The 25,477-nt window shown below is 40.4% G+C and overlaps 2 protein-coding genes across 7 annotated transcripts in view; one reads left to right on the top strand and one right to left on the bottom strand.

Moving 5' to 3' along the window:
- The window catches only part of ARHGDIB (Rho GDP dissociation inhibitor beta), a 36,097-nt gene extending 17,875 nt beyond the window's left edge, over positions 1-18,222 (bottom strand). The window contains exons 1-2 of the mRNA XM_059185973.1: positions 18,204-18,222; positions 2,113-2,169 (exon numbers count right to left, since the gene is read on the bottom strand). The gene's annotated coding sequence lies outside the window, so the exon portion shown is untranslated. The remainder of the gene's footprint in view (positions 1-2,112; positions 2,170-18,203) is intronic.
- PDE6H (phosphodiesterase 6H) lies at positions 186-24,645 on the top strand. 6 transcript variants are annotated; one of them, XM_059185976.1, is made up of 4 exons: positions 186-574; positions 20,072-20,245; positions 21,505-21,545; positions 23,807-24,154. In XM_059185976.1, exons 1-4 carry the CDS (start codon positions 447-449, stop codon positions 23,818-23,820), a joined length of 357 nt encoding a protein of 118 aa, XP_059041959.1. In that variant the 5' UTR covers positions 186-446; the 3' UTR covers positions 23,821-24,154. The 6 variants fall into 6 exon arrangements, with proteins under 6 accessions (XP_059041959.1, XP_059041957.1, XP_059041960.1 ...); XM_059185974.1 differs by lacking the exon at positions 23,807-24,154 and adding an exon at positions 24,161-24,645 and having other exon boundaries at positions 197-574; XM_059185977.1 differs by lacking the exons at positions 186-574; positions 23,807-24,154 and adding exons at positions 8,047-8,193; positions 24,161-24,645.
- The last annotated feature ends 832 nt before the right edge of the window (positions 24,646-25,477 follow it).

The raw sequence follows: 25,477 nt of genomic DNA, 5'->3' as shown, positions 1-25,477 counted from the left end.
CGCCCCCCCCCCACCACCCCGGGACATTTCTTAAAATGTCCTTCTAAGGCATTGTAGCTGTTGGTTCTTTTTTTTTTTTTTTTCTTTCTTTCTTTTTTTTTTTTTTCTTTTTTTGGTGACTTTAGTCAACTAATTGAACACTTCTGAGCCTTACTGTCCTCTCAGGATTCAAACTGGAAAGTTTCTACCACCAGGCCCGACATAGAGAAGGTACTCAGTGGATGTCGGTTCTTTTTCTTTATCTGCTTTGTTTCTAGTCCCTGCTAGCTGAAGTTTGTACTGTATTGTGCTCCCATAAATTGGCCTGGGCTGATCTTCCCATCAGAATGACTTCACTGTGGTGACCTCCCACTGACAACAGAACCTCCATGTTGCTCCCAGCCTACTTCCCTAGGGACCAATTCATGCTCTCCCAAACAAGCAAGGACTAAACCCCCATCCCTGGAATGTGCCCGAATGTGTCCCATCAGCTTTGGTTCAGCTGGAGCACGGCGATTCCACACATGCCAGGTCCGAGCATCCTGAATGGAGAAGGAACTCTTCTCTCAGAACTCTCTGCCCATCTCACAAAAGAGTAAGATGATCTTATTACTACGCTGGTGTCACATTTGGATTTGGGAGGGACGTTTCCTTGTACACTTAATAAAACAAAGTGATGGCAAAGATCTGCGATATCTGCCTGGGCACCAAACTCTGGATTTCCCTTGCTTGAAGATTCCTCCAGGGAGGCTCCAGTATGCTAATGCTGATTTTGGTGACTCTTTGTATCCATGTGAAAGGGTGACTATGGGGCGGATCTCTCTGGGAGAGCAGTCTGCCTTCCCGGACTGTGCATGGAAGAACAGCAAGGGCGTGATCGGACCCAGGCCACAAGTAGCCCTAAGTCTAGAGTGTAATAACAGACTAGCTTCATAGAACATGCTGACTGGGGCCACCTCTGAAGGGAAGAATTTCAGATCATGCCTAAGGCACTTCTAATGGTCGACAAATTCAGTCCTTGACAATTTGAAGGCGCGCGGTTCAGATATCCTAGCGGGGCTAATTGGATTTTTGTAGAACCTATCTCATAGAACCTATCTCTTAATAAATTATTTGATGATGCCTTCTCTGCTTTTAGTCCTCTTGGATGTAAATTTTTTTTTTTTTTTTTTTTTTTTTAAGCAACAACAGGAATGAACTTTCTGCCCATCTGACTGCAGGAATTTATATATATATATATATTATTATTATTTATATTTAAGATATTTATTTATTTGCCAGAGAGGGAGAGACAGAGACAGAGTGAGAGAAAAAGCACAAGCAAGGGGAGCAGAGCAGCAGGCAGAGGGAGAAGCAGGCTCGGGACTCGATCCCAGGACCCGGGGATCATGACCCGAGCCAAAGGCAGATGCTTAACTGACTGAGCCACTCAGATGCCCCTGACTGTAGGAATTTAATAAGTGGTTTTTGTTAGTGGTAGAAATTGATTCCACTGTGACAAATGAGTAAATAACAACGTGTTCTACCATTACCTCTCCTTTGATTGTTAAATCCCATAGTACTTGAAGGAAGGCTTTCATTATGCATTTCTCTTATATCACCAGAAAAATTCTTTAGGGGAAAACAGTTTAATGTTTGACAGCTTTGAGTCTTTATCTTTTTTCCTTTCAATCAGTCTCTTTACATCTACTTAAAAACAGGAAACCGCATATCTCCACCCCAGAGCAACCCTTCATCTACTAGCATGTTCCACACCAGTTTGGGTCCACAGTCTTTTCACTTCTGAACTTGGCTGGATGCCCACCCCTACCTTGTAGGAAACCCCTCCGGGCACTCCTCAGGAGTTACACTCATGGCCCTTTTCCCACACACTCAGGATCTCATCCCCGGGCTGCTGCAGGGCGTGCCCTCCCCTCCTTCTCTGAGCTCTCTCCCCTGAGTCATTGCTAAGATTCCCTGCTCTGACTTCCCCTTCTTTGCAAACTGCTCTTACCGCCTCCTTAGTACTTTTTTATCCATTTCAAAGATAATCTAAAAAGATAAGCTGGAGAGGGTCGTCGCCTGGTTGAGAGATCGCCTGCATTTGCCTGTGCCCACCTATAACCTCCCCCACCCCGAGGTATTTCAACTTACATTCAGTGGCTCACGGCTCTCTGGGGTGCCTCTGTCTCTCACTCTGACTTCTGAGTTCTGGCAGTTAGAACAGGAAGGAAGTTAGTGAGGAAAAAAAAAAATGTTTTAAACCTACTAGAAGAGGAAACCCTGGGCTGTCTCAAATCCTGTGCCTTTGCACTGCGTATCTCTTGATCAGTCAACTGAACAGTGTTCTTGTCAAGTAATGGCACAGGTGTGAGCACGACCGCCCGTGTGAGTGTGAACGTGGGTATGCGTGAGTGCTCGTGCATGGGCATCGAGGCCATAGCCTCTGAGCATTGAGGATCATTGTGCAGATATGTTGAAACAAATTAAGTCATTGCAGTGCATAAACTTAACTGAGGCAAGTAGCCGAAAACCAGCAGCAGTAAATTCGCATGAGCTTTACTTCGTATCACTGACTTCTGTTCTTATGTGGTCTCTGCCAGCTTTCTTATCGGCCAGATATCTTGAAAGTTTGCTGGCAGCCAATGCAGAGCGTTAAGGAATTATAAATGTTAACTGCATAATCTTGGCCCTCAAACAGGTTTTTTGGAGTTTTGTTGGTTATGATTTCAAAATGTAGCTTTGCACTGCAGCACAATCAAATGTTATTTGGAGTTTTCACTACTTTTTTAATTAAAAAAGAAGTAAAGCACTGTTTTCGATTAAACCTAGGGATGAGGATTACAAAATAGCTTAAGACTTCATTAATTCACAGTCTTGTAACACAGAATTTGTGGTAATTTAACAAGTACGAAAACTGACTTCGTACCCCATTTAGAGAAATGGTTTGTGAAGTCATTTAAATGGGAACAAGTTACAGGGGCCATATTTAAACACTTTAAAGGAACAAGCAGTTCCTAAGTAGTCCAGTCACATTGATTTCATAAACTCCATAGCTGCTGTCAATTAAAAAAAAAAAAGCTTATTTATATGAACACTTGCATATTTCATATTTACATTGTTTCGATGTGTGTAGAGCTGACTAATGAAGCAAATATAGTTGGAGAAACTGACATTTATTTTGCTGTCATTTGAACGTGCTGCATCTTGTTCCCTTTATTTCGTAAATTGATGCCACCAAATATATCTTTAGTCATGGGAACTGAAACAGTCGAGAGTATGGTTATTTGGTGGGAGAAAAGAGATGAATCTAGGCAAATAAAAAAAACAGTATATAATTAAATTTAGCAAAAGTCCTGAAAACCCAATACAGACTTCGTTTGTAAATTTCCTAAAATGCTAAGACAGAAGATAGCCCTTAAATGTATCTGGCCATATTTTAAATCAAAGCAAACACTAATTCACATGGGAGAGAGTAAATTTTGTAACCTGGTGCTCCCAAGAGGGGATGCATTTCTTCTCTCAATAACATTCGCGGAGCACCTTTATTTTTTCAGCTACTGTTCTAGGTACCAGCGAAACAGCAGTAGACTACAAAACTCTCTGCTCTCTTGTGGCAGTTATGTTCTAGGGGCGACAATGAAAAAATAACATAGGTAAAAATAAATTGTTTAGAACAAAGGGGATTTAAAAATTGGGAATGGTAGATTCATAGTCCACATTCCACTCCCCTTTTCCCATGCTATTAGGGAAGATGTCACTAGTCAAACAAGGCTTTTTTTTTTTTTTTTCTCTTCTCCTGTCAAGCCCAACATGTCTCCACAATTTTTCTCAATGCACTGCACTGGGCACGGACCCTGGAAGGAAAATGTCTGTAACATCGCTAGGTATGTGTGCAGTATGTGTGTATTTATTGGGGGAGGAGAGAGCATTCATAACTTCTGGAAAAGGAGTCCATGACCTCGAAAGGATTAAGAATTGCTCGTTGAAAGTCTCTTCTTGATGATACAGCCATGGGCTTTCCATAAGTTGGAGGACAACTACCATGTTTTCCTAAAGTACTTCCTGACATCACAGTCAGGGGAGGGATGCCCCGAAATTCCCATTTCTCATTTTTCCTCCATCACTATTCACTGTGCACTTGTATTTATCAGCAGAGGGAACAGACGAAGAGACTCTTTGAAGAGACCCATGAGGGGAGACACTCTGCTTCCAGCCCATGCTGACAAAGATGTGTTATGTACCCAGACTCCCTCATATTTAAGCTTCTTCAGATGCAGGACAATGCCTGTCATGGTTGCAAGGAAGCTCTTACTCCAAGGACCTTTTAGTCCTGTGCTGCCAAATGAAAGCCACAGTACTTGGAAACCTACATGAGAGTTTCCAGAACAATCATCAAAACTTTGAAATATTTTCCAGTTTATCTTTGTTGTTACAAGCATATGACTGAAAGGTAAATTCTGGACAACTCTTCCATGGGGCGGTGCCTTTGCCATGAACCTCAAAAAGTGACAAAAGACTGAGGCCGACGTTAACACTTCCCCTTTTTGCACAGACATATTTCTTTGAGGCTCCAAGTTGAGACAACAAACTCTCAGAGAAGACTTTCCACCCTGAAAGCTGTGCATTCTGAAATGTATCCACCGGGCACCAAAAGCGGGCTGGGGGTGGGGAGGGGGGAGCTACAGTTAGACAGATGTCCTGGCTCTGTGTCTTCCCATCAGTGTATCCCTGGGCCATGATTTTTTTTTTTCTTGGAGCCTCAGTTTTCCCATCTGTAAAAGAGGCACATCAACCTTCAGCATCGCTGGAAGGGTTGGAAATGATGTATGAGTAAGTGTCCAGCAGGGTGCTCAGTACTCAATAAATAATCGAGGTTAAGAAAAGCATCACGAGGGCGCCTGGGTGACTCAGTGGGTTAAGCCGCTGCCTTCGGCTCAGGTCATGATCTCAGGGTCCTGGGATCGAGTCCCGCATCGGGCTCTCTGCTCAGCAGGGAGCCTGCTTCCCTCTCTCACTCTCTCTCTCTGCCTGCCTTTCCATCTACTTGTGATTTCTCTCTGTCAAATAAATAAATAAAATCTTTAAAAAAAAAAAAAAGAAAAAAGAAAAGCATCACCATCATCAATTCCACAGGATATTCTGATGCTTATTACTGCAGACCACATATGAAATTGACTAAGAGCGAGTTATTTTCATCTATGTGCTCCCAATCAGCCTACACACATCTCAAATACATATATATCTTATATATTACCTTCTTTTTCTTTTTTAAGATTTTATTTATTTTACAGGGAGAGAGCAAGCACAGGCAGGGAGAGCGGCAGGCAGAGTGAGAGGAAGAAGTAGGCTCCTTGCAGAGCAGGGAGCCTGATGCGGGGCTCCATCCCAGGACCCTGGGATCATGCCCTGTGCCAAAAAGAGACGCTTAGCGAAATGAGCCACCCAGGCACCTACCTTCTTCTTCTTTCCAGCATTGATCCAGGACAAGGGTGTTATAGTTTTTCTGAGCTACAGCATGCACTATTTGTACAATATAATTTAGGACTTTAGTAAGCACTATTTTGTGTTACGTGATTATTTTCTGAATAGTAGAGTTATTTCTCCATCCAAATATAAAATGTTTGAGGAAAGGGCTGTGTCTTAATTGTCTTATATTCCTTGGAGCAGCTAGCATGATACTTTGCTGAATAGTGCAAGAAATTGAGGAAAGTTCTCGAGTAGTTATGTATCTGTCTAAATAAGATAGAAATGACCACATTCTGCACCCCCATTCCATCTCTTTCCTCTGGTTAGTATGTTGCCTTGGGGAAGAACGAATGGTATTCCATGAGTATAATCATGTATCCATAGGGGTCACTGAGACCAATTTTTCTGTGTCATATATAAGAAAGGAATCTATATCATATATATATGATAAATGTAATTCAATATGTCATATATATGTGTATATATATAAATGTATAAATGTAAATATATACACTATATATGACATATTGAACTACACTCTGATGGGGTTCGTGGCCTTGGCATAAAGGTTCATTTCCAAATTCAACAAGCTCTTAAGAATTCCCACCCAGCTATATTCCAGGACCTGCGCACAAAGTCAGAGATAAACCCACTTCCAAGGCACAGTCCTAGAATGTTGCTACCAATGTAATGAGGAGGACAGAAATAAACAAATTAATTTTTTTGTGTGTGCTTAGGAAAAGAAATGTACAGGAGGTATCAAGAAAAGTTAGTAAGGACATCAAGAAAGGCTTCTTGGAGGAAGCGATTCCAACGCTAAGTCTACAAAGGAGAGCTACTTGACATGGGAAGGGTTGGAGGTGGAGGAGAAGGCATTTGAGGAGAGGGAAACCATGAGCGAGGGCATAGTGTCCTACAATGGTGTGGTGTGCGCAGGGAATTACAAAGGAGCAGCTCGAGGTTGCTGGACTTCAAAGTGAACATTAGATAAGGATAATAAATGTGCCTGAGCAGGACAGGCACAGGGTCCTCATCACAGCAGACCTCTCATGCTATGCAAATAAGGAACTTGATCTTGATCCTGTCAGCGATGGAGAGCCATTGAAAGTAAAGGAGACACATGCAGAGTTTTGTGTTTTGCTCTATAGTTTACTCTGGTAGCTGTGTTGATGGGTTTGATGGCAACAAAACCAGTTTGGAGACTGTTCAGGCCTGAACTAGAGCAGCATTCATAGTAGGGATAGACAGAGGGGGTCAGCTCTAAGAAATACTCAGGTGGAGTCGGCATGACTTGGTGATTGGAGGGATGTGAAGAATGAGGAGGGGGTGGAGGGAGGACTTAACCGATTTCTGCAAGAATGAAAGGATCCGTGGTGGTATGCCCGACTGATTTGGAAAATACGAAAGAAAAGACAGATGTCTCCGGGGAGGTTATGACTCGAGTTTGGACATGTTGAGTTTGAAAACAATCATTCCATTTCTAGGAGGTGATTTTTTTTTTTTATTTTTATTTTTTATAAACATATAATATATTTTTATCCTCAGGGATACAGGTCTGTGAATCGCCAGGTTTACACACTTCACAGCACTCACCAAAGCACATACCCTCCCCAATGTCCATAATCCCACACCCTTCTCCCAAACCCCCTTCCCCCAGCAACCCTCAGTTTGTTTTGTGAGATTAAGAGTCACTTATGGTTTGTCTCCCTTCTAGGAGGTGATTTTTGACAGAAAGATACATAATCCTGAATTTCAACTCTAAACTACTGAATCATCAGGTTATGGTTAGTAGTTTCAACCAGGTTTCCCAAAATGTGGTCTGTGGCTCCGCAGATGGAATTCACACAGGAATTTGTTAGAAATGCAAATTATCAGGACAGCGCCAGACCCACGCTATCAGAATCTCTAGGGCTGGAGTCAGGAATCTGCTTTAAAACACTCTGCAAGTAAGTTGTGACGTTTGAGAAACACCATCTTAAACCACATAAATGGATGAGACCACCCCAAGAGAGTATAAAAAGAGAAGTTGCTGACATCTAGGAAAATTCCATCTTATGCAAGCTCTATTTTCAAATATAACCTGTTGATTACTTCTCATCTCCTCTGCTAGCAGGCTAGCCCTACCATCACCATGCCTTCAGATACTTTTAGAACAGTCTCTGTTCTATCCACTTTCGTAATAGCTTCATGCTTTACTCTCCTCAGAGTAGTCAGAGTAAGAAGCACACTCGTGACCAGATCATTCCTTCCATCTGAAACTTCTAGGGACCTTTAACTCATCTACAATAAAATGGAAACATGTGCTGTGGTCTGCAGGTGGGCTCATTATGGTAATCAATCTCCAAGATGGCTCCAATGATCCTGCTATCAACCCTAATCAGACTGTATCAGGCTTGGTCTTTGGGACCAATAGAGCACGGCAGAAGTGTGGCATGAACTGAATGCTATGTCAGTTCTGAGATTATGTTATAAAAGACATTGTGCCTTCTCTCTTGATCTCTTGGATCAGCAGTTCTGAGGAAAGCTAGGTGTCATGGCATAGGGACACTAAAGTGACGTATGAGTGACAATGCAGTGTGGTCTACATGGTGAGAAATGATTTGGCTAACAGCTGTGCGAGTGAGCTATGTAGGAAGTGAATCCTCCCACCAGTCCCAGCAGGCTGGCTGTTGCCTCATGAAAGACGGACCAGGAACCACCTAGCTTCAGGACTCCTGAATGGACCCTCAGTAACCATGGGATGGTTAGAAGCTGCCAAATTTTGAGGTAATTTTTATGTTATTCGATAACTGGTGCCCCTTGCACCACTCCAGACTCCTCTCCCTTCTCTTTTGTTCTCTGTCCCCTGCTAATCCTTACAGGAGAAGTAGGTTCCCATTTCAGCAGGTGTTGTCTCTACAGGAATGCTCTCCTCCCAGAGAGCCATACTTGATTCATTTCCTCATTGTGGCTTTAATTTGTGTTTCCCTAATGGAGGATTATGAAAAACATCTATTTATGTCCTTATTGCCATCTGTATATTCTCTTACAGTGAAATGTTTATTTGTATTTTTTGGCCCATTTTCTAACTGGCATGTTTGCTTTTTGAGTATTGAGTTTTGAGAGTTCTTTGTATATTCTAGAGGCAAATCCTTCGTTGGGTGTGTAATTTGCAAATATTTGCTCCCAGCATATTGTTCTCTTTATTCTCTTAACAGGGTTTTCAGAGTGAAAGTTTTAATTTTGATGAGGTCAAGTATATCAGATTTCCCTGTTAAGTAATTTTGCTGGCACGTCTAAGACATGTTTGCTTAGTCCTGAAGGACTTAGGCCCTGAGGATTTTCTCCTATTTTTTTCCCCTAAATCTTTATAGATTTACTTTGCACCTTTAAGTCTGTGATACATATTAAGCTAATTTTAATGCAGTGTGTGGCAGTGAGGTGTGGAATTTTAGGTACATAAAGTGTGAGGTGTAAGATTCACTTTTTTGGTTCCGTTTTGTTTTGTTTTATTTCTGATGTCCATGGACAAAATGTCAATGCTCAGCCTCATTTGTCCAGGATTTAGATGTTCATTCTCCAGCACCATTTGTCGAACAGGCTGACCCCCTTCCAGTTAATTACGTTTGTACCTTTGTCACAAGTTAATGGGGCATATTTTGTGGATCTCCATTTGGGCTCTTTGCTTTGTTTCACTGGTCTGCATGTCTATTACTCAGTCCATACCATACTGTTTTGACTACCGTAGCTATGTAGTCAAACTACATAGCTTTAACATTAGGAAGAGTCATTCGCTCCCATCCTACTTTTTTCTCTTTTAATATTTGTTTTGGCCATGCATTTTAGAATAAACTTTTCTATGTCTACAGAAAACCTTGCTGGAATTTTGATAGAAATTGTAATAAATATGGATCAGTTTAGTGAGAATTGATATCTTTATTATGTTGAGTGCTGTAATCCATAAGCACGGTGTGTTTTTTCAACTGTTTAGGTCTGCTTTGATTTCTTTTGAATTAGATTTTGTAGGGTGCCTCAGTGGCGATCAGTTAAGTGTCTGCCTTCAGCACAGGTCATGATCCCAGGGTTCAGGGATTGAGTCCCGCATCAGGGTCCTTGCTCAATGGAGAGCCTGCTTCTTTGCCTGCTGCTCGCCCTACTCGTGCTTACTCATTCTCTCTTTTAAAAATGTCTTTAGGGGCACCTGGGTGGCTCAGTGGGTTAAGCCTCTGCCTTTGGCTCAGGTCATGATCCCAGGGTCCTAGGATTGAGACCCACATTGGGCTCTCTGCTCAGTAGGGAGCCTGCTTCCCTCTCTTTCCCTGCCTGCCTCTCTGCCTACTTGTGATCTCTCTCTCTCTGTGTCAAATAAATAAATAAAATCATAAAATGTTTTTAGAAATCAGAATTTGTAGTAGTTTTTAATCATACAAGTCTTGTGCATGCTTTGTTAGATTTACACCCAAGTATTTCATTTTTTTAGAGCAATTGTGAATGATGTTACTTTTTAAGTTTTAGTTTTCATTTATTCATTGTTATGTATAAATGCAATAGATTTTTCTGTATTAGTCTAATATACTTCAACCTTGCTAAACTCACTTATTAGTTATAGCATAGTTTTAAAATGAAGATTCCTTAAGGTTTTTCTATGTAGATAATCATGTCATCTGTAAATAGGCGTGGCTTCATTCCTCATTTCCAAATTATATGCTTTCTATTTTCTTCATGCCTGATTGCATTGGCCAGAACTTTCAGTACCATGTTGAATAAAACCGATGAGAGCACAAATCCTTGAATTGTTCCTGACCTAGAGAAAAAGCAGTCAGTCTTTTACAATTAAGTATGAAGTAAACTGTAGGGTTTTTTTTTAATTTGTTTGGTTGGCTGGTTTATTTTGAAGATTTTTTTTTTGAGTTGAGTTTTATTTCTAGTTTGCTGAGAGTTATCATAAATGGGCACTGGTTTTTGCAAAATGCATTTTCTGTGCATTTCTATATCAATTGATATGGTTATGTGATTTTTCTTCTTTAGGCTGTTGATATAATGCATTATGTTAGTTGATTAGGCTTTAAATAGTCTTGCATACATGGAATTAATCTCACTTGATCATGGTGTATTATTATTTTTGTACATTCCTGTATTTGATTTGCTATTATTTCATTAAAGATAAAGATTTTTACATCTAGAGACACCTGAGTGGCTCAGTTGTTAAGCCTGTGCCTTTGGCTCAGGTCATGATCTCAGGGTCCCCGCATCAGGCTACCTGTTCAGTAGGAAGCCTGTTTCTCCCTCTCCTGTTCCCCCCTGCCTGTGTTCCCTCTCTTGTTGTCTATCTCTGTCAAATAAATAAAAAAAATCTTAAAAAAAAAAAAAAGAATTTTTACATCTAAATTTATGAGAGATTGGTCAGTATTTTTACTTTTTATTGCCTTTGGTTTTAGTGTTAAAATATTTTATGAGGGTAAAACTGGCTTAATTAAATGAGTTTAGTAGTGTTCCCACTTCCTATTTTCTGAAAGGAAGTATTGTATTTTTAATTAATAGGTTATTTTTTTCAAGATTAACAATGTTATTCTGGAAAAGGCATAAATATTATTGGACATTAGGAGAAGATGGGGGAGAGCCTTGTACCTTCCTTCTTCACATTTAGGGGATTCCTCTCTGGGGTCCACTGTGTATTCATCAGAGTGGGAATCCTGGTCTAGGAAAATCCAAGTGTAGAGGAAATGTGTCTCTGATGTGTGTCTTCCTACTCAAAGGTATTTTAAGAAACACTAAAGAAGGATTAGAGATTAGTGCTTGAGTAAGGAGCTTATTGGACAGCTAAAATTTTGATTACTTTCTAATTACTTAGTGCCTGCCCTTTAACTCTCTGTATGTGATTAATAATACTTTCCCATCTGTCAGAAAGTATCAAGAACCAAGGATTATAAATATGAAACATAATTTTTAGAAGCGTTTTTATGATATTTCATTCTTAAATTTGCATACAGTAAAAATCCTGGGAGTTACAGATCTCCCGCTACAATCATGATACCAAATAATCCCACCACCCTTTAAAATCCCTCGCCTTGTCCCTTTACAAGCAGTCGACTTCTCTCAATCCCTGGCCACTGAAGAGGCTAGCAAGTCACCAATTAAGTAAACTGGTAGAACTCTTCTGTTTCCCAGAGGCAGTATGTACTTCCTGGTGGTTAGCCTGGCTACTCAAATCCTCTAAGACTCAGTGGCAGCAGGAGTAGTAGAGAAACAGAAAGAACAACCACTTGGAACAGAGAACAATGGGTACAGTCCCTGAAGATGCAAACTGACCAGATCTCTAGAACTCCACAGAGTCTTGAACGATTTTTAGGTCTCCACAAGCCCAGCCGAATGTGGTTGAGTTTCCTGTCTTCCAGTCTTCCACACATCCCCTTGTATCCCACACTTCCTCTTTTTTCATTTTTTTTTTCTTTCTAGAAGTTCAAAAATTTCTTTTTTTTTAAATTATCATTTCCTTTCTGTTTTAAGAACTTCCTTTGTCATTCTTTTAGTGTAGGTTTTCTGGTGATAGATTGTCTTAGTCTTTCTTTATTAGGATGTCTTTATTTCCCTTTGCTCCTGAAGGATAAATTCAGAGGTGACAGTTCTATTTTTATCAGGACTTTAAAAATGTTGTGCTACTTTCTTCTGGCCCCATGGTTTCTGATGAAAAATCCTCCATCATTCCATTTTTTCACCTCTAGGTAAGATAGTATATATATATTTTTAAATTGCTTTCAAAATTTGTTTTGTCGTTAGTTTCGTCACTTGATTATGATGTGCTTTGGTGTAGATTTCTTTGGGTTTGTCCCATTGGGGTTCGATAGCTTCTTGATTCCATAGGCTTTTGTCTTTCATCAAATTTAGGAAATTTTCAGCCTATTTTTTCAAGTACATTTTAGCCTCATCCTTTTCTCCTCTCCTGGAACTCTGATGACATGAATGTTAGATCTTTTAGTTTCCAAGTTCTCGAGTGGCTGTTGTTGTTCTGTTGTCGTCGTCATCGTCATCTTCTTCTTCTCTTTCTTCTCCTTTTCTGCCTCCTCCTCCTTCTTTTCTATTTATTTTCTCTCTTTTAATCAGATGGGGTAATTTCTACTGTTTTAGTTTCAGGTTCACTGATTCTTTCTTTTGTCTTCTTTCTGTTGTCAAGCCCATTCATTGAATTTTTGTTTGTTATTGTATTAGTCTAAAATGTTCATTTTGTTCTTGTTACCTTGTTATTGCTGAATAGTGGTGAAAATTCCCCACTTGGCTTCCTCTGACACCATTCTGGTAAGAAGGAAGAGGGTGCCTCGTTAGCACTGGTTGGAATGAAAGTCTAAGATCCCTATGTGGCCTTCTCTGATACTACTTCGGTGGGGGGGGGGGGGTAGGTTTACCTAATTATAGCTGGGCCTGGATGGAAGTCTCGACGCTCAACCTGTGCTGATGGGTTTGAAACTGGCCTTTTTTCCCTAAAAAAGATGTTGGATTTTTCCCCATGGCATAAGGTGATTTTTGTCTAATTTTTTTCTGTCTTACTAGATTACATCTTTTCTGGTCATTTGTCTAGAAAGAGTAGGCTTTTTGAGAGTTTTATTTTTTTTAAAGATTGTATTTATTTATTTGACAGACAGAGATCACAAGTAGGCAGAGACACTGGCAGAGAGAGAGGGGGAAGCAGGCTCCCCGCTGAGCAGAGAGCCCAATGTAGGGCTCGATCCCAGGACCCTGAGATCATGACCAAGCTGAAGGCAGCGGCTTAACCCACTGAGCCACCCAGGGGCCCGAGAGGATTTTTTTTTTTAATCTGCTCCTGTTTGTGTTTCTGGGTTGCTGCCTCTCTTCCTTCTAGTCCAGGATATACAAAACTAAAAGAGAGCTCAAGGAATTTACTGCCACATTGTTCCTAGAGCACTAAATTCCCTATTTGGTCTCTCTTCTTCTCTTGACCTTTTAAAATACTCTTATGTTTGTTCTATATATAATATTTAGGAATTTTAGCTGTACTTAACACAGGAATGGGGAGAAGCATATCTACTCCATCTTGGTCCAAAACTGGATGGAAAATAAATTTTTAAGTAATTAAAGCAATTAGAGGATTTTCTAATCATAAATCCTTGAGTGCTAAATTAGAATCACTTTATTTTTTTAAAAGTTTTTATTTATTTATTTGACAGACAGAGATCACAAGTAGGCAGAGAGGCAGCCAGAGAGAGGGGGGGAAACAGGCTCCCCGCTGAGTGGAGAGACTGATGTAGGGCTTGACCCAGGACCCTGAGATCATGACCTGAGCCAAAGGCAGAGGCTTAACCCTCTGAGCGACCCAGGTGCCCCTAAAATCACTTTAGAAGAGTTTTTCCAACTATATACTTGGTTGTACATCTCATTCCTCACATTCCATTCTTCTGGCTTTCCCTGGGAAAGAAGTGTAATGGTACAACACCCTCCTCCTTCCTCTAACAGTGAGGAAAATCCTGTTACCAATGAAGGTGGTTTATCTTTCTCAAGTGTGTTGGGATGGAAAAAATTGAGAACCTTGGCACATTTTGGTATATGACATGAAGAAACTGAGGCTGGAGGAGGTGGCATTCTTGTCACATAGCAGAGATGTGGTGAGATCAAGCCTGCACATGGGTCTACAACAGTACTGTGCAAACAAATCACCTTGAAACCTTGTTAAAATGCAGCTTTTGGGTCAGTAAGTCTGGAGCAGGCCCTGAGGTCCTGTATTTTTAACAAACACTCGGGTGATATGGACGCTTGTACATTTTGAGTAAGAATACTCTAGAGCATTTGGCTTATTGCTCTTCTCACTGCCTGTATGAGTTGTAGTCCTTCAGCAAAGAAATAGAGAGTGGGTGAGGGTTTCACAGAAAAGAATCTCAATATCTATGTGCCTTCTAAGAGTAGAGGAGGTCTGAATTGTAATGGAGACCAGAGGTGGGAATGGAAAGACTCATCCAGACACTAAATATTCTACTGGCTCTGCACTGCATTTGCTGCTTCAAAATTCCTCTAATTTTGGTGAAGACCAAGGTTATTATTATTTTTTCATTAAAAAAACAACCAAAAAACATAAGCTTTTTAGCTGCCCATGTAATCTGCTTGGGGCTGTCAGTTAAGAATCTATCCTTGCCTGGGAAGGATAAATTGACCTTCTTCCTCTATAACTTTATGGAGTGCAATTCTCTAACAAGTAACAATTTAGGGAGGGCACATTACAATTCACTGGCAAGGCACGAGAGAGACCAGCAACATGTGCATCTCGGTCTATTCTGCTTTGCTATAATATAATAGAAAGATAGCAGAATATGCAAGGTGTTTCCAGATTTAGGCCATGATCCTGGCTCCACTACTAACTTTATACACAGTCTGGAGTAAATCACTTTATTTCTCTATGAAAAATTTCTCAAAAGAACTTAATGATGCTAGCCTATGGACTAAGGTCTAAATAAAGTGATGTACAAATTAATACTAGTGGCTCAACATAATGGAAAGACTGCAGCCAAGGGTACCAATGAGTTGAATTGTAGCCGAGCCCTGTGCTCTGAAGCCTTTGATGTGGAAGATTCAGCAATCAATTTTCAAATAAATGCCATCAGTTAAAAGTTATCAGCTATACGTTGGGCTCTTTCTCTGTCAAGTACCACTGAATTTTGTGTCATTTTTGATTTGCGGTTCTATCTTACTGAGGAAATATATCCAGAACTTATTAGAGAGAGAGATCGTATGCTTTTCAATGTCCTTGCTCACACAATCAGCATCCCAGTGTCCCCACTGCAGCACGGGACACTATGATTTTGTTTATCTTTCCAGTTATCTAGATTCCCATAAGAATTATGACATGATGCTTGTGTGGTGGGGATTGACTTATGACTGGGGTGGGGTGTGTGTGTGTCAGGGAACCGGATGGAATGGGAGACAACAAGGACAGTGGTGGGAATGGAGGAAGACAAGAGATTGCGAATCACAAACCACGAATATGCCCCTGGATATCAGCACGTTGTGTGCATTTGTAGTTTCAACACCTACTGATTGACAGGAGAGTGCCCAAGTCAGTTTTGTGAGAGAATTTCACTTGTCGGAAACCTCCTAAGCCTGTCCCAGTCTCACCCTTTATTCTCCAAACTTCTTTGTACGTGGGTTGGTGCTCTAAGCTCCTAACAGTGGGATTACGAGGCATGTGGGTATTACAGGGAGATAAATCAGGAGGCATAGATCCTTTATTCATCTGCTTTGAAGAGGGCGACTGGGCGGTTTATGGGAGCAACATTCAACTCTGTGAGTATTTCTCAACTTCTGGTGTTTAAGTAGGTTTTAATTGAAAGGCTTTGTGGGTGGTGGAGGGTTGATCTGGCTCTAAAATAAAGAAATGGACGAAAGCACACTGAACCAGTGGGCCTGGGCTGGGGCCAGGAATGAAACTGGGAAAAAACATGAAGGAAATACATCCAAATTGCCTTATAATGTCATGCAGCCAGTTAATAAGTGAAACTTGGTTATTGAGAGGTTGCTGCAAAACTTGATTACCCAACTCATTTTGAAAGAACCCCACACTGACTCCTTCTTTTTTGTGGCTCCCAGTTTTCTGGGAAAGGAGGGATCTGGGGCACTAAGTGACCACAGAGCTAACAGTTCTTTACTCCCAGGGTGTCCATGAAAGAGACCAAAATACAAAAGGGGGGACATGAGAGTGTGAGGATAAGGAGAAAGAGAGTCAAAAGGCAGTCAGAATGACCCCAGTGCTGTGTGGGTGGCTTAGCCTTCTCCCCCTGAGGCCAAAGTGTTTGTTTGTTCCAATCCGAATGAAGATACTTGCGATATATATATATATATATATATATATATATATATATATATATATATTTTTTTTTTTTTTTTTTTGTCTTTTCATGGCTTTGGTTAGGGTCTTCCTTGGCTCTCCAGATTATTTGATTCTCTCTGCCTCAGCAGGACCCTGGTGATATTTATTGGCCCAACCCCATCAGTGCAGGGAGACCACTCCTGCACCTATCTCCTCCTCACCCCTTCTCTTAGCCCCCCAACAATCGAATTGTCTATTTGCCTATATCTATGCCAAGAAGGGGAGACCTGGAAGTCTGGGGGTGATGATACCAGCATCAGAGATCCTGACTCAGGACCTTCTGATACTGCTCTGCCTTAGCTGTTTATGGATGGTCATCCTCCTTAGCTTCTTACTCTGAACTCTGCTGCCTTGCATCCAAGGTGACACTAACCCTGATTCCCTACAAAACTGTGCTTTGACGTACTGCTCTGCTGAATCCACTTCCTTCTGCAGAACAACAGTTCCTACTCTTCAAAAGGGGAAGGGGAAGCCATTCCACCTCACAAAGGAATGAATGAATTTCTTGACACTTTTGGAAGACAAAAATGGGAAACATCTTCTTCCTACAGCTGAAAGCAAGTCTGACACTGGATGGAGGATTATTTAGCCTTGGGATGCCCTTTTAATTCCTAGGAAAGCATGGCCAGGATAAGTTTAGTCTCTGGTGATATGTGGCATGGACAAGATTAACTTCCAAGTCAGGGAAGGGTCATATTTGCTCTGTTCCTCCCAAATGGTTTTACAGGGAGAACTGGAGGACACATCCATGACAGAAACACTCTACGAGTTAGATTGTCCTATCTACTCAAAAATGAAATATTATACATGAAATGCATAATAAATACAAAGTTTTTACCCATGGTGCAAACCCTGAGGATCAGGAGGATCCAGGGACGAATGAGGCAACTGTTCTATAATGCTTTTGTAAGAGAATACCTTTATATAATGCATCATACATACCTAGAGAGGAACGGGAATGTCATCTGAGCCTGCGACTTCAAAATCACATATATAAATATGCAAAAGAAATTTACAAGAGAAAAGGGGAAGTATAATCAAGAAAAGATGGAAGTCAAGTGTGATTTTTAAGTTCTTTGGGGCTGCTTTTGGGGATGTCAAGGGAATCCAAGCTTACGGCAGAATTTCAAGACCAGTCATAAATTAATAGGGTATTGGAGGGATACAGAAGATGACCCAGCAAGTGCTGGTGACAGTCATCTCTCTGGTATGTGACAAGGGCTCTTCAACCGTTCGCCCAGGAGAAAGTGTATAGGAAGGGCAGGTGAACCTGTGTCCCAATCACAGATTTGTTTGTTGGCTTCCTAGAAGGTCTATTACATAGTTATTATTTTTTTGAGCACTTTGCACCAAACACTTATTTATATTATGCCTTTTACTTTTCTCCATAGCTCTAAAAAGAAGGTATATTGGATTAATTTCATAGATGGAATGAGGTCCAGACAAGTTATGCAATTTATCCAAGGTCACATAGACAGTTTTTGTGGAGCAGAGATTTGAAACTATCTATTTGAATCTAAAACACATAGTCTTTACATTGCATTGCCCCCAAAGGGTAATACGGCTGATTAGTTTACCTTAAACCCTCATATTATAGACTCTAGATCTGACACAGTGGAGTCCTAGATAGAACTGCTAGATCAAAGTAGAAGACACCCAGTAAAATTAGAATTTCAGATAAATAACAAATAATTTTTCTTGTATAAGGATGTACCATGAACTATTTAGAATATACTTATAATAAAAACCCCATTTTTCTTGTATAAGTATGTACCATGAACTATTTAGAATATACTTATAATAAAACCCCATTTGTTATTTATCTGAAATTCTAATTTAACTGGGTGTCCTGCATTCTTATTTGTTAAATATGGTAATCCTAATCTAGTAAACTCCCCAGATGAGAGAAGGAAAATTTGGGCTTTCTTACTATTTTGAAAGAATTGAGAAGTCCAAAAATCTTGATTGGAGAGAAATTCTCTAGTTTTCCTCTGTGGCTTTGTCAGAGCCGGGATGTGCCAGCTACTGGTATAAACTCAGAGAACAATGCTACTCTTGGCTGCCCAGTAGCAGTTTCCATGGTCCCAACCACACTTGGAAGAGACACAAACTTTGCATGTTTACCAGGGCAAGAGAGGGGCCACAGCACAAGAACTGGATTCAGTGAACAGATGAACAGGCAGCCCATTTCCTAAAGCCACTGAGAGCTTTGTGAAGTGAAGACCAACTGATGCCTTCTTTATGGTTTGGTGGAGAAATCACAGGGTCTGGCTCTCATCACCCAAAGTTCGAGGTAGTAGTTCAATGTTTCCATTTATTTATTCAACGATTAGACAAATATATACAGCACATCTGCTATGTACCAGGCACTATTCTAGGTTTTGACAGAAATGAACAAAAATGGAAAAATAAGCCCACTGGAGCACATTCCAGTGGGGAAATAAGACAAGATCCGTGGCATAAGCAAGTAAACCTGGCCAGGTTTGCCATCCCTGGTACCCACTCACAGATTAGTCAATGCGTTTCTATGGAAAAAGTTGAGAACTAGCAGGAGAAAATGAAAATAGTAATTGAGGAAAAGATGAAAAGGAAATAAATATCTCTTAGGCCAGGATAATAATTTAAATTGATTTTGAAAGTAATAAGAAAAAGTTGATGAACTTGAAGTCATACAATATAAAATTTGAGGCATGTTCAGTGTGGTGGAGAAAGAGGAAGATAGTTAGCATGGGTCAAAGATAGTCAGGGAGAGTTGAAGCTGAGAATATTCGCATAAGTCTATAATTTATAGATCATATAAATAAATAAATCTTCTAGGTAGCAGAGCATGGAACTGTTTGGCTCAGGGTAAGAGATTAGGGGTACTTAGAAGTTCTTTGGAGCTTTTTAGACTTCCTTCCTAGGAGAAGTATTATCAACTTTTGTGATAGAAAAGAGAAAGAAGAAAAGTCATCCTTTAGCTTAGCATATTTACTTTTAAAATTTATCTTGTTAAGACATCCTTATTTGTACTTGAAGAATGACAATGTACGTTTCTACGGCTAAAATCAAAGTCTGTGAAAATCATATTGGATAAGTCCATGATTTGGATAGGAGAAAATGTTGAATATTTCAGAGAAATGGGTGATTAAAGAACCTCATGTCTGAATATGGAGTTAAAGCATAAACCTACTCCTGAATCATCCTCCATTGATTTTCTTGTGTGTGTGTGTGTACTGGGATGTATCTCATACTACACGGGTGTTAGTGTCCCTGGTTCAGAGCTCTCCTTGTTATCTCCCAGAACTAGGAGAGGAGTATCTTGATTACACAAGGCTTAAACAGTGTTAGGTACTGTAAAATAAAAAGCCCATAAAATGTGAGGCAATAAACATTAAGAGTCAGGCTATTGTGTAGTAGGGTGGAAAATATATTAAACTTAAAGAACATATCAGTGCTGTAAAGACTATAGATAGCATTCAGTCCATTGTTCTGTCTTCACAGATGATGATCACAGAATGGGAAGTACTTATCATAATAGATTCACATGGAAAGCTCGTGATAATTTATTGAAACAACACATCTATCTAGATTTTTCGTTTGCAATCTATCTGTTGTCAGTCTGCATTCCACTACATTGAGTGATTGATTTATACCATATTTTCTTGAAAATCTCTTTTAAAAATGATTGATTCTTCCCTTTTGAGACAAGATGAAGTTCTGAGCTTTTCTGACTTTTCCAGTGAGGGTCTAAGAAGCAATGGTCCCTGTACCCTGAAGAATCTTTTTTTTTTTTTTTTTCCCCTCTCATCATCTAAGGAATCTGAAAGAGAACCATCAGACACTCAACGACATCAGAATGAGCGACAACACTACTTTGGCTCCTCCAGCTTCAAACCAGGGTCCCACTACCCCACGCAAGGGGCCCCCCAAGTTTAAGCAGAGACAGACTCGCCAATTCAAAAGCAAGCCTCCTAAGAAAGGTGTTAAAGGGTAAGACCAAAATGAAAAAGACTTTCTATTTTTTCCCCCACAAGCCTGCTTTGATTTTGAGAAATTAATGCTCCCAATATTAAATAGACTTAGAAAGATTTCTACCCCATCCTCTCTTTTCCTCTCTACCACAGTCTTTACTGAATCAATTAGTTTTTAGCCCCGGGATGCTTTCTCTCTCACCCCCCAGGCTGTGGTGACATTTAAAACGACAAATGGAGCCGGTCATAGCAACCTTTGACTTGACCTTCCAGACTTTTCTTGACCACTCCTCTTCACCAGTACACCCTGTGGTTTAATTTGGAATACTAAAACACAGGCCATTTCCAGAACGCAGAGTTTATTTTTATGGCTTCAAATGTTAAGTCTTCAATTCTTTATTTTTCTCTTTCTCTTCTTGGCAAAATCCAATTTATTCTTTAACATATATTCATATGCTAATTTCTCTTTTGAAGCCATTACTGACTCTCTTAGACAAATGTGATCATGACTTCCATGTCTGCATTTCATACATTCAGCTGCGATAACCTGTATTGTTTTACATTACATTTATTTATTTACATCTGTTCTCTGAGATTGAAGTTCCTCAGAGAAAATTCATTTTTTTCTTAATTCTCTATGTTTAATACAATGCCTGGCACATAGTAAATGCTTGATAAATGCTTTTGTACTGCTAACCAAATAGATGAATTAATCATTTTAATGTCTTTCATGCTGTGTTTTCATTCCAATTTCTTCCTTCCTTCCTTCCTTCTTTCCTTCCTTTCTTCCTTTTAAGATTTTATTTATTTATTTATTTGACAGAGAGCTCAAGAGAGCACAAGCAGGGAAAGCAGCAGAAGAAGGAGAAGCAGGCTCCCTGCTGAGCAGGCAGCCTGATGTGAGACTCTGTCCCAGAACTTTGGGATCATGACCTGAGCTGAAGGCAGACACCCAACCTACTGAATCACCCAGGAGCTTCCATTCTATTTTCTATTTTTAAAAGTGGAGCTTGACTAAATTTCCCCAGGGATAGTTCTAGTTAGCTCTCAGTTGTCTTAGGCTAGATTTTTATGAGGGGCAAATCTCACCACAGAGACACACTGTCTGAAACCAGCCTGAGTCACTTTGTCTTTTCCCTAGGTCAATGCAAATAAAATATTTCTCAAAGACAAAAACTTAAACCTCTTCCTGCCCCCTTAGTCAGGAAGCTGTCAGTAGAAGACATTTCAGGATCCTTTCACTCTGATATCAGCTAATTTTTCTTTTTCTCTCTATAGGTTCGGAGATGACATTCCAGGCATGGAGGGGCTAGGAACAGGTGAGCCTCCCAAGACTGTGGACTTTCACTTAGAATTTCACCACTATCCATTCTTTAGGCCTCAAAGGGCAGTGAAATAGCTAAGGCAGCAAGCAGATCCTTGAAGACATAGAAGTATGGGGGGTTAGTTTAATCACCTCAGTAAATACACATGTGCCCTGAGGCAAAAACTCTAATAGAAATCAAGCTAAGGCCCAAAGATACTAAATCCTCTTGTTCTGTTAAACAATGCTTGAGGACATCAAGTTGTAGACTTTCATGGTAGAAAGATTCTCAGCGTTTGTCTATCCCAACTTCATCATTTCTTCAGAAGAGAAATCTGAGACAAAAAGGAATGAAGCTACAGTAGGAGGCCGCAGAGTGAGGTATTGGAAGCAAGGGAGGAGCCTGGAGAACTTTTTCACTCTACCAGACAACACACTCCCTAACCACCGTCCTCTTTTCACAGCTGCTCTGGCACCCAGAACAGGGCCTACACACCGAATGTACCCAATCCAAGATTTTTCAGTTAGCTAGAATAATTGGATTTGTTGGATAATGAATGAAAATGACTGGCTCTTCCCTTTAAAAATACTAAACTGTATTTTTTAGAGCTATTTTGAGTTTGCAGAGACCTTAAGCAGGAAGTGTAGAGCTCCTGCATACGCCTGTACGTAGCTTCCCCTATTATCAGCATCTTGCATTGGTGTGGTGCATTTGTTGTAAATGAAGAGCCAGTGTTGGGAACATTATTATTAGTGAGCATTCATAGCTTATATTAGGATCCATTCTTTGTGTCGTCCAGTTTTGACAAATGCACAGTGTTGTGTTTCCATAACTACAGGTACATACAGAATAGAGGTCTTAAAAATCCCCCATGTTCTACCTGCTCATCCTTTCTCCCACCCTCCACAAACTCTTGATAACCACAAATCATTTTACTTTCAAAAAAATTTTGCCTTTTCCAGATTGTCATATGGTTAGAAGTATACAGTCTATAGATTTATAGCCTGGCTTCTTTCACTTAGCAATATTTATTCACGTAAGTTTCCTCCACGTCCTATATGGCTGGATAGTTCTTTTTTTTTTTTTTTTTTTTTAACCACAGAATAATATTTCATTCTATGGCTGTATCACAATTTGCTTATCCTATTAAAAGACAAATCGTTGGGACACCTGGGTGGCTCAGTGGGTTAAAGCCTCTGCCCTCAGCTCAGGTCATGATTGAGCCCCGCATCAGGCTCTCTGCTCAGCAGGGAGCCTGCTTCCTCCTCTCTCTCTGCCTGCTTCTCTGCCTACTTGTGACCTCTGTAGGTCGAATAAATAAATAAAATCTAAAAAAAAAATAGACATTTTGTTGCTTCCAAATTTTCACAAGTATAAATAATTCTGCTATAAACACCACTGTGAGAGTTTGTATTTTTTGTATTTTTTTAAATATTTTTATTTATTTATTTTTTAGAGAAATAGCAAGTGACAGAGCTTGAGAGGAGGGTGGTGAGGAGAGGGAGAAGTAGACTTCCCAATGAGCAGAGAGCCTGATGTGAGACTCAATCCCAATACCTGAGCTGAAGGCAGATGCTTAACCAATGGAGCCACCCAGGTGCCCCATTGTGCAGGTTTTTGAGTGAAGGTATTTTCAACTCATCCAATACACTTTTGATAAATGGTGTGATTAGTAATCAGTGTCCTTACCAGGCAGTTCTTAGTGTATTTGCTTTTTACAGTCAAATGTCACTCCTGGGAGCTCAAATACATTTTCCAGCTATTTTCTAAAGCTCATTTGCTATTCTCCTAAATCAACTGCTTCTGTATTTTGGCCAGACTACATAAGACCAGCAGATTTCCTTTGGGCTCTGGAGGATATGCTTAACTCTGCCAACGTATTTGGAATACTAGAAAGAGCTTTATACTGAGGGGAGATCTGAGATCTTTGGCTTGGTTTTAATCCCACTCTGATTTTTTTTTCTTTTGGTAGGTATTTAATCTCTTTGGGTTCCAGTCAGCTTCTCTGTAATTCAGGGATAATAATATTTTATTGCCTGAAGCAAAAAATTGGATTAGTAGATGCCTTGAGATTACTTCTCAGTATGCAACTGGATATATTAGGCATTTCAAAATCTAAAGGAACTAAAGAGTGAGTCAGAGAAGCCCAAGGAATGCATCTGAATGGGCAGGGAGTAAGAAGGCAGTGGATTTCCAGATCATGGGAATTTAAAATGCTTCTATTTCTCATTTTAACTCTTGGCCTGACTAGAATTCCACTTGTGTTCTTTCCATAGTCATTGTGCTTTGAGGAGACCTGTTTGATCAGTGACCTGCACCCCCTCATGCTAGCTCCAGTCAAAAGCCTTGGGTCACCTCTCCAAAGAGCTACAGAATGAAACCAATGGAGATACCTACCTGGGGTGGGGGGCATCAGAACCGTGCAAGGGATTAATTAGGCAGTCAGTCTAATCCTTCCTGGGCTAAGGGCAATTATAGGTAACTTTCTGGTTACTGAGACAATGAATGGGAGAGAGGAGTGAGGTGTCTCCAGCCAAAGGATGTCTTCTGGAGCACAAGAAGGCTTCTCAAGGCTCTGGGGGGCAGGGTCAGTGAGGCTGGCTTACAAGCTCTTCTTCCCTCTCTTGCAGACATCACGGTGATTTGTCCCTGGGAGGCATTCAGCCACTTGGAACTGCATGAGCTTGCTCAGTTTGGGATCATCTGAGGCACCAGAGGTTCTGCCATTCTCAACAGCAGCTGCTGTAGTTTTAATTCCTTTTGCCCTATTGATCTGCCAGAGTCTTGAAATTCAGCTGTTAGGAAGTGGTTTCTTCCGCTGACAGTCATTTCCCCTAAATTGCTGCAAAGAGCTCTCTTAGCGTCAGACCCTCTCCTGCCATATAGTTCAGCTCAGAATAGTGGATGCAGATAGACTTGTTCAATCATTTCAAACTTGACCACCTTTTCTTATCAGCTGCTTAGAATTCATCCATAGTTCTCTAAATATTGTTTATTTTTGAAGTCCTTCAAATCTATTTAAAGGCATTCCCTGTAGTTAGTAGCAGCTTTTAAAGATAACATTTATGTCACTCCCTTCCCCTTCTCATTTAATAAAGGACATACTGACCTTGAATCTGATGATGCAGCTGTAGTAAATGCTGTATGCAAATATCTGATACCCTGTTCTGAGAGCCAATTAAACAAAGAAACAAGCACAGGGCATATGAAAGAGCGTGGGAGGAAGAGTCAAGCCCTGATTCTGCTTTGTAACTTTGTGAATCGTGCACGTTCTGGGTCTTAATTTTATGGAACTGGGTCATCCCTGAGGTCCTAAGCAGCTTGTACAAATTGGACAGCCTTATGTTTGATGGAAGACTGGAGATTCAAACTCAGGAATCTGATAATGTGAGCCTTCCTCTCCCTGCCTTGTCTCAGCTGATTGAAAAGATTTAGATGCTAGAAAGTTTAGACTTAGATGCAAAGGACAGGGGGTTGAACCCTCTAGATAAAATGATGGGTTGCTTCACCACAGTGAAGGTTGTGTCAAATGTAATGTGTACATAGCTATCTTTCCTCAATACTTTCAAGGCAATTGTGCAATTCAAAGCCTGCCTCTGTCTGACTTGGATGCTTTGGGTACGGGCTGTATTAATTTCTTCATTTCAGTTTTGTAATCTGTGGTGAAAGAATGGAGTAAATTAACTGAAAGGAGAGGTGGGATTATAGAGAGGAAAGAGAGAGGCGGGATTATAGAGAGGAAAGAGATCTGGGTTCCAATCCTGACTTGACCAGTTAGTTACTCTGTAATTTGGGACAAAGTTTTCTCCCTTTGGATCCTCTAGGTTGCCTGAATCAGATAATATAAGGTTTGAGGTGGTGATAATTTCATGGTATTGAGGCCTGCAGAGTCTAAGTAAGAGAATTCAAGGAACTCACACTCAAGAAAATGTCTTGTGCTACAGGCT

This window comes from Mustela lutreola, chromosome 8 (genome assembly GCF_030435805.1).
Source record: "Mustela lutreola isolate mMusLut2 chromosome 8, mMusLut2.pri, whole genome shotgun sequence".
Classification (NCBI taxonomy): domain Eukaryota; kingdom Metazoa; phylum Chordata; class Mammalia; order Carnivora; family Mustelidae; genus Mustela; species Mustela lutreola.
The sequence above is the reverse complement of the archived record's forward strand: the minus strand, read 5'-3'. Positions and strand labels throughout refer to the sequence as shown.

Coding starts and splice junctions, on each gene's coding strand:
- PDE6H (XM_059185974.1), top strand. CDS start 447: ATGTGCCCGAATGTGTCCCATCAGCTTTGGTTCAGCTGGAGCACGGCG. Junction 575..20,071: donor TCTGCCCATCTCACAAAAGA/GTAAGATGATCT, acceptor TCATCATCTAAG/GAATCTGAAAGAGAACCATC. Junction 20,246..21,504: donor CCTAAGAAAGGTGTTAAAGG/GTAAGACCAAAA, acceptor TTCTCTCTATAG/GTTCGGAGATGACATTCCAG.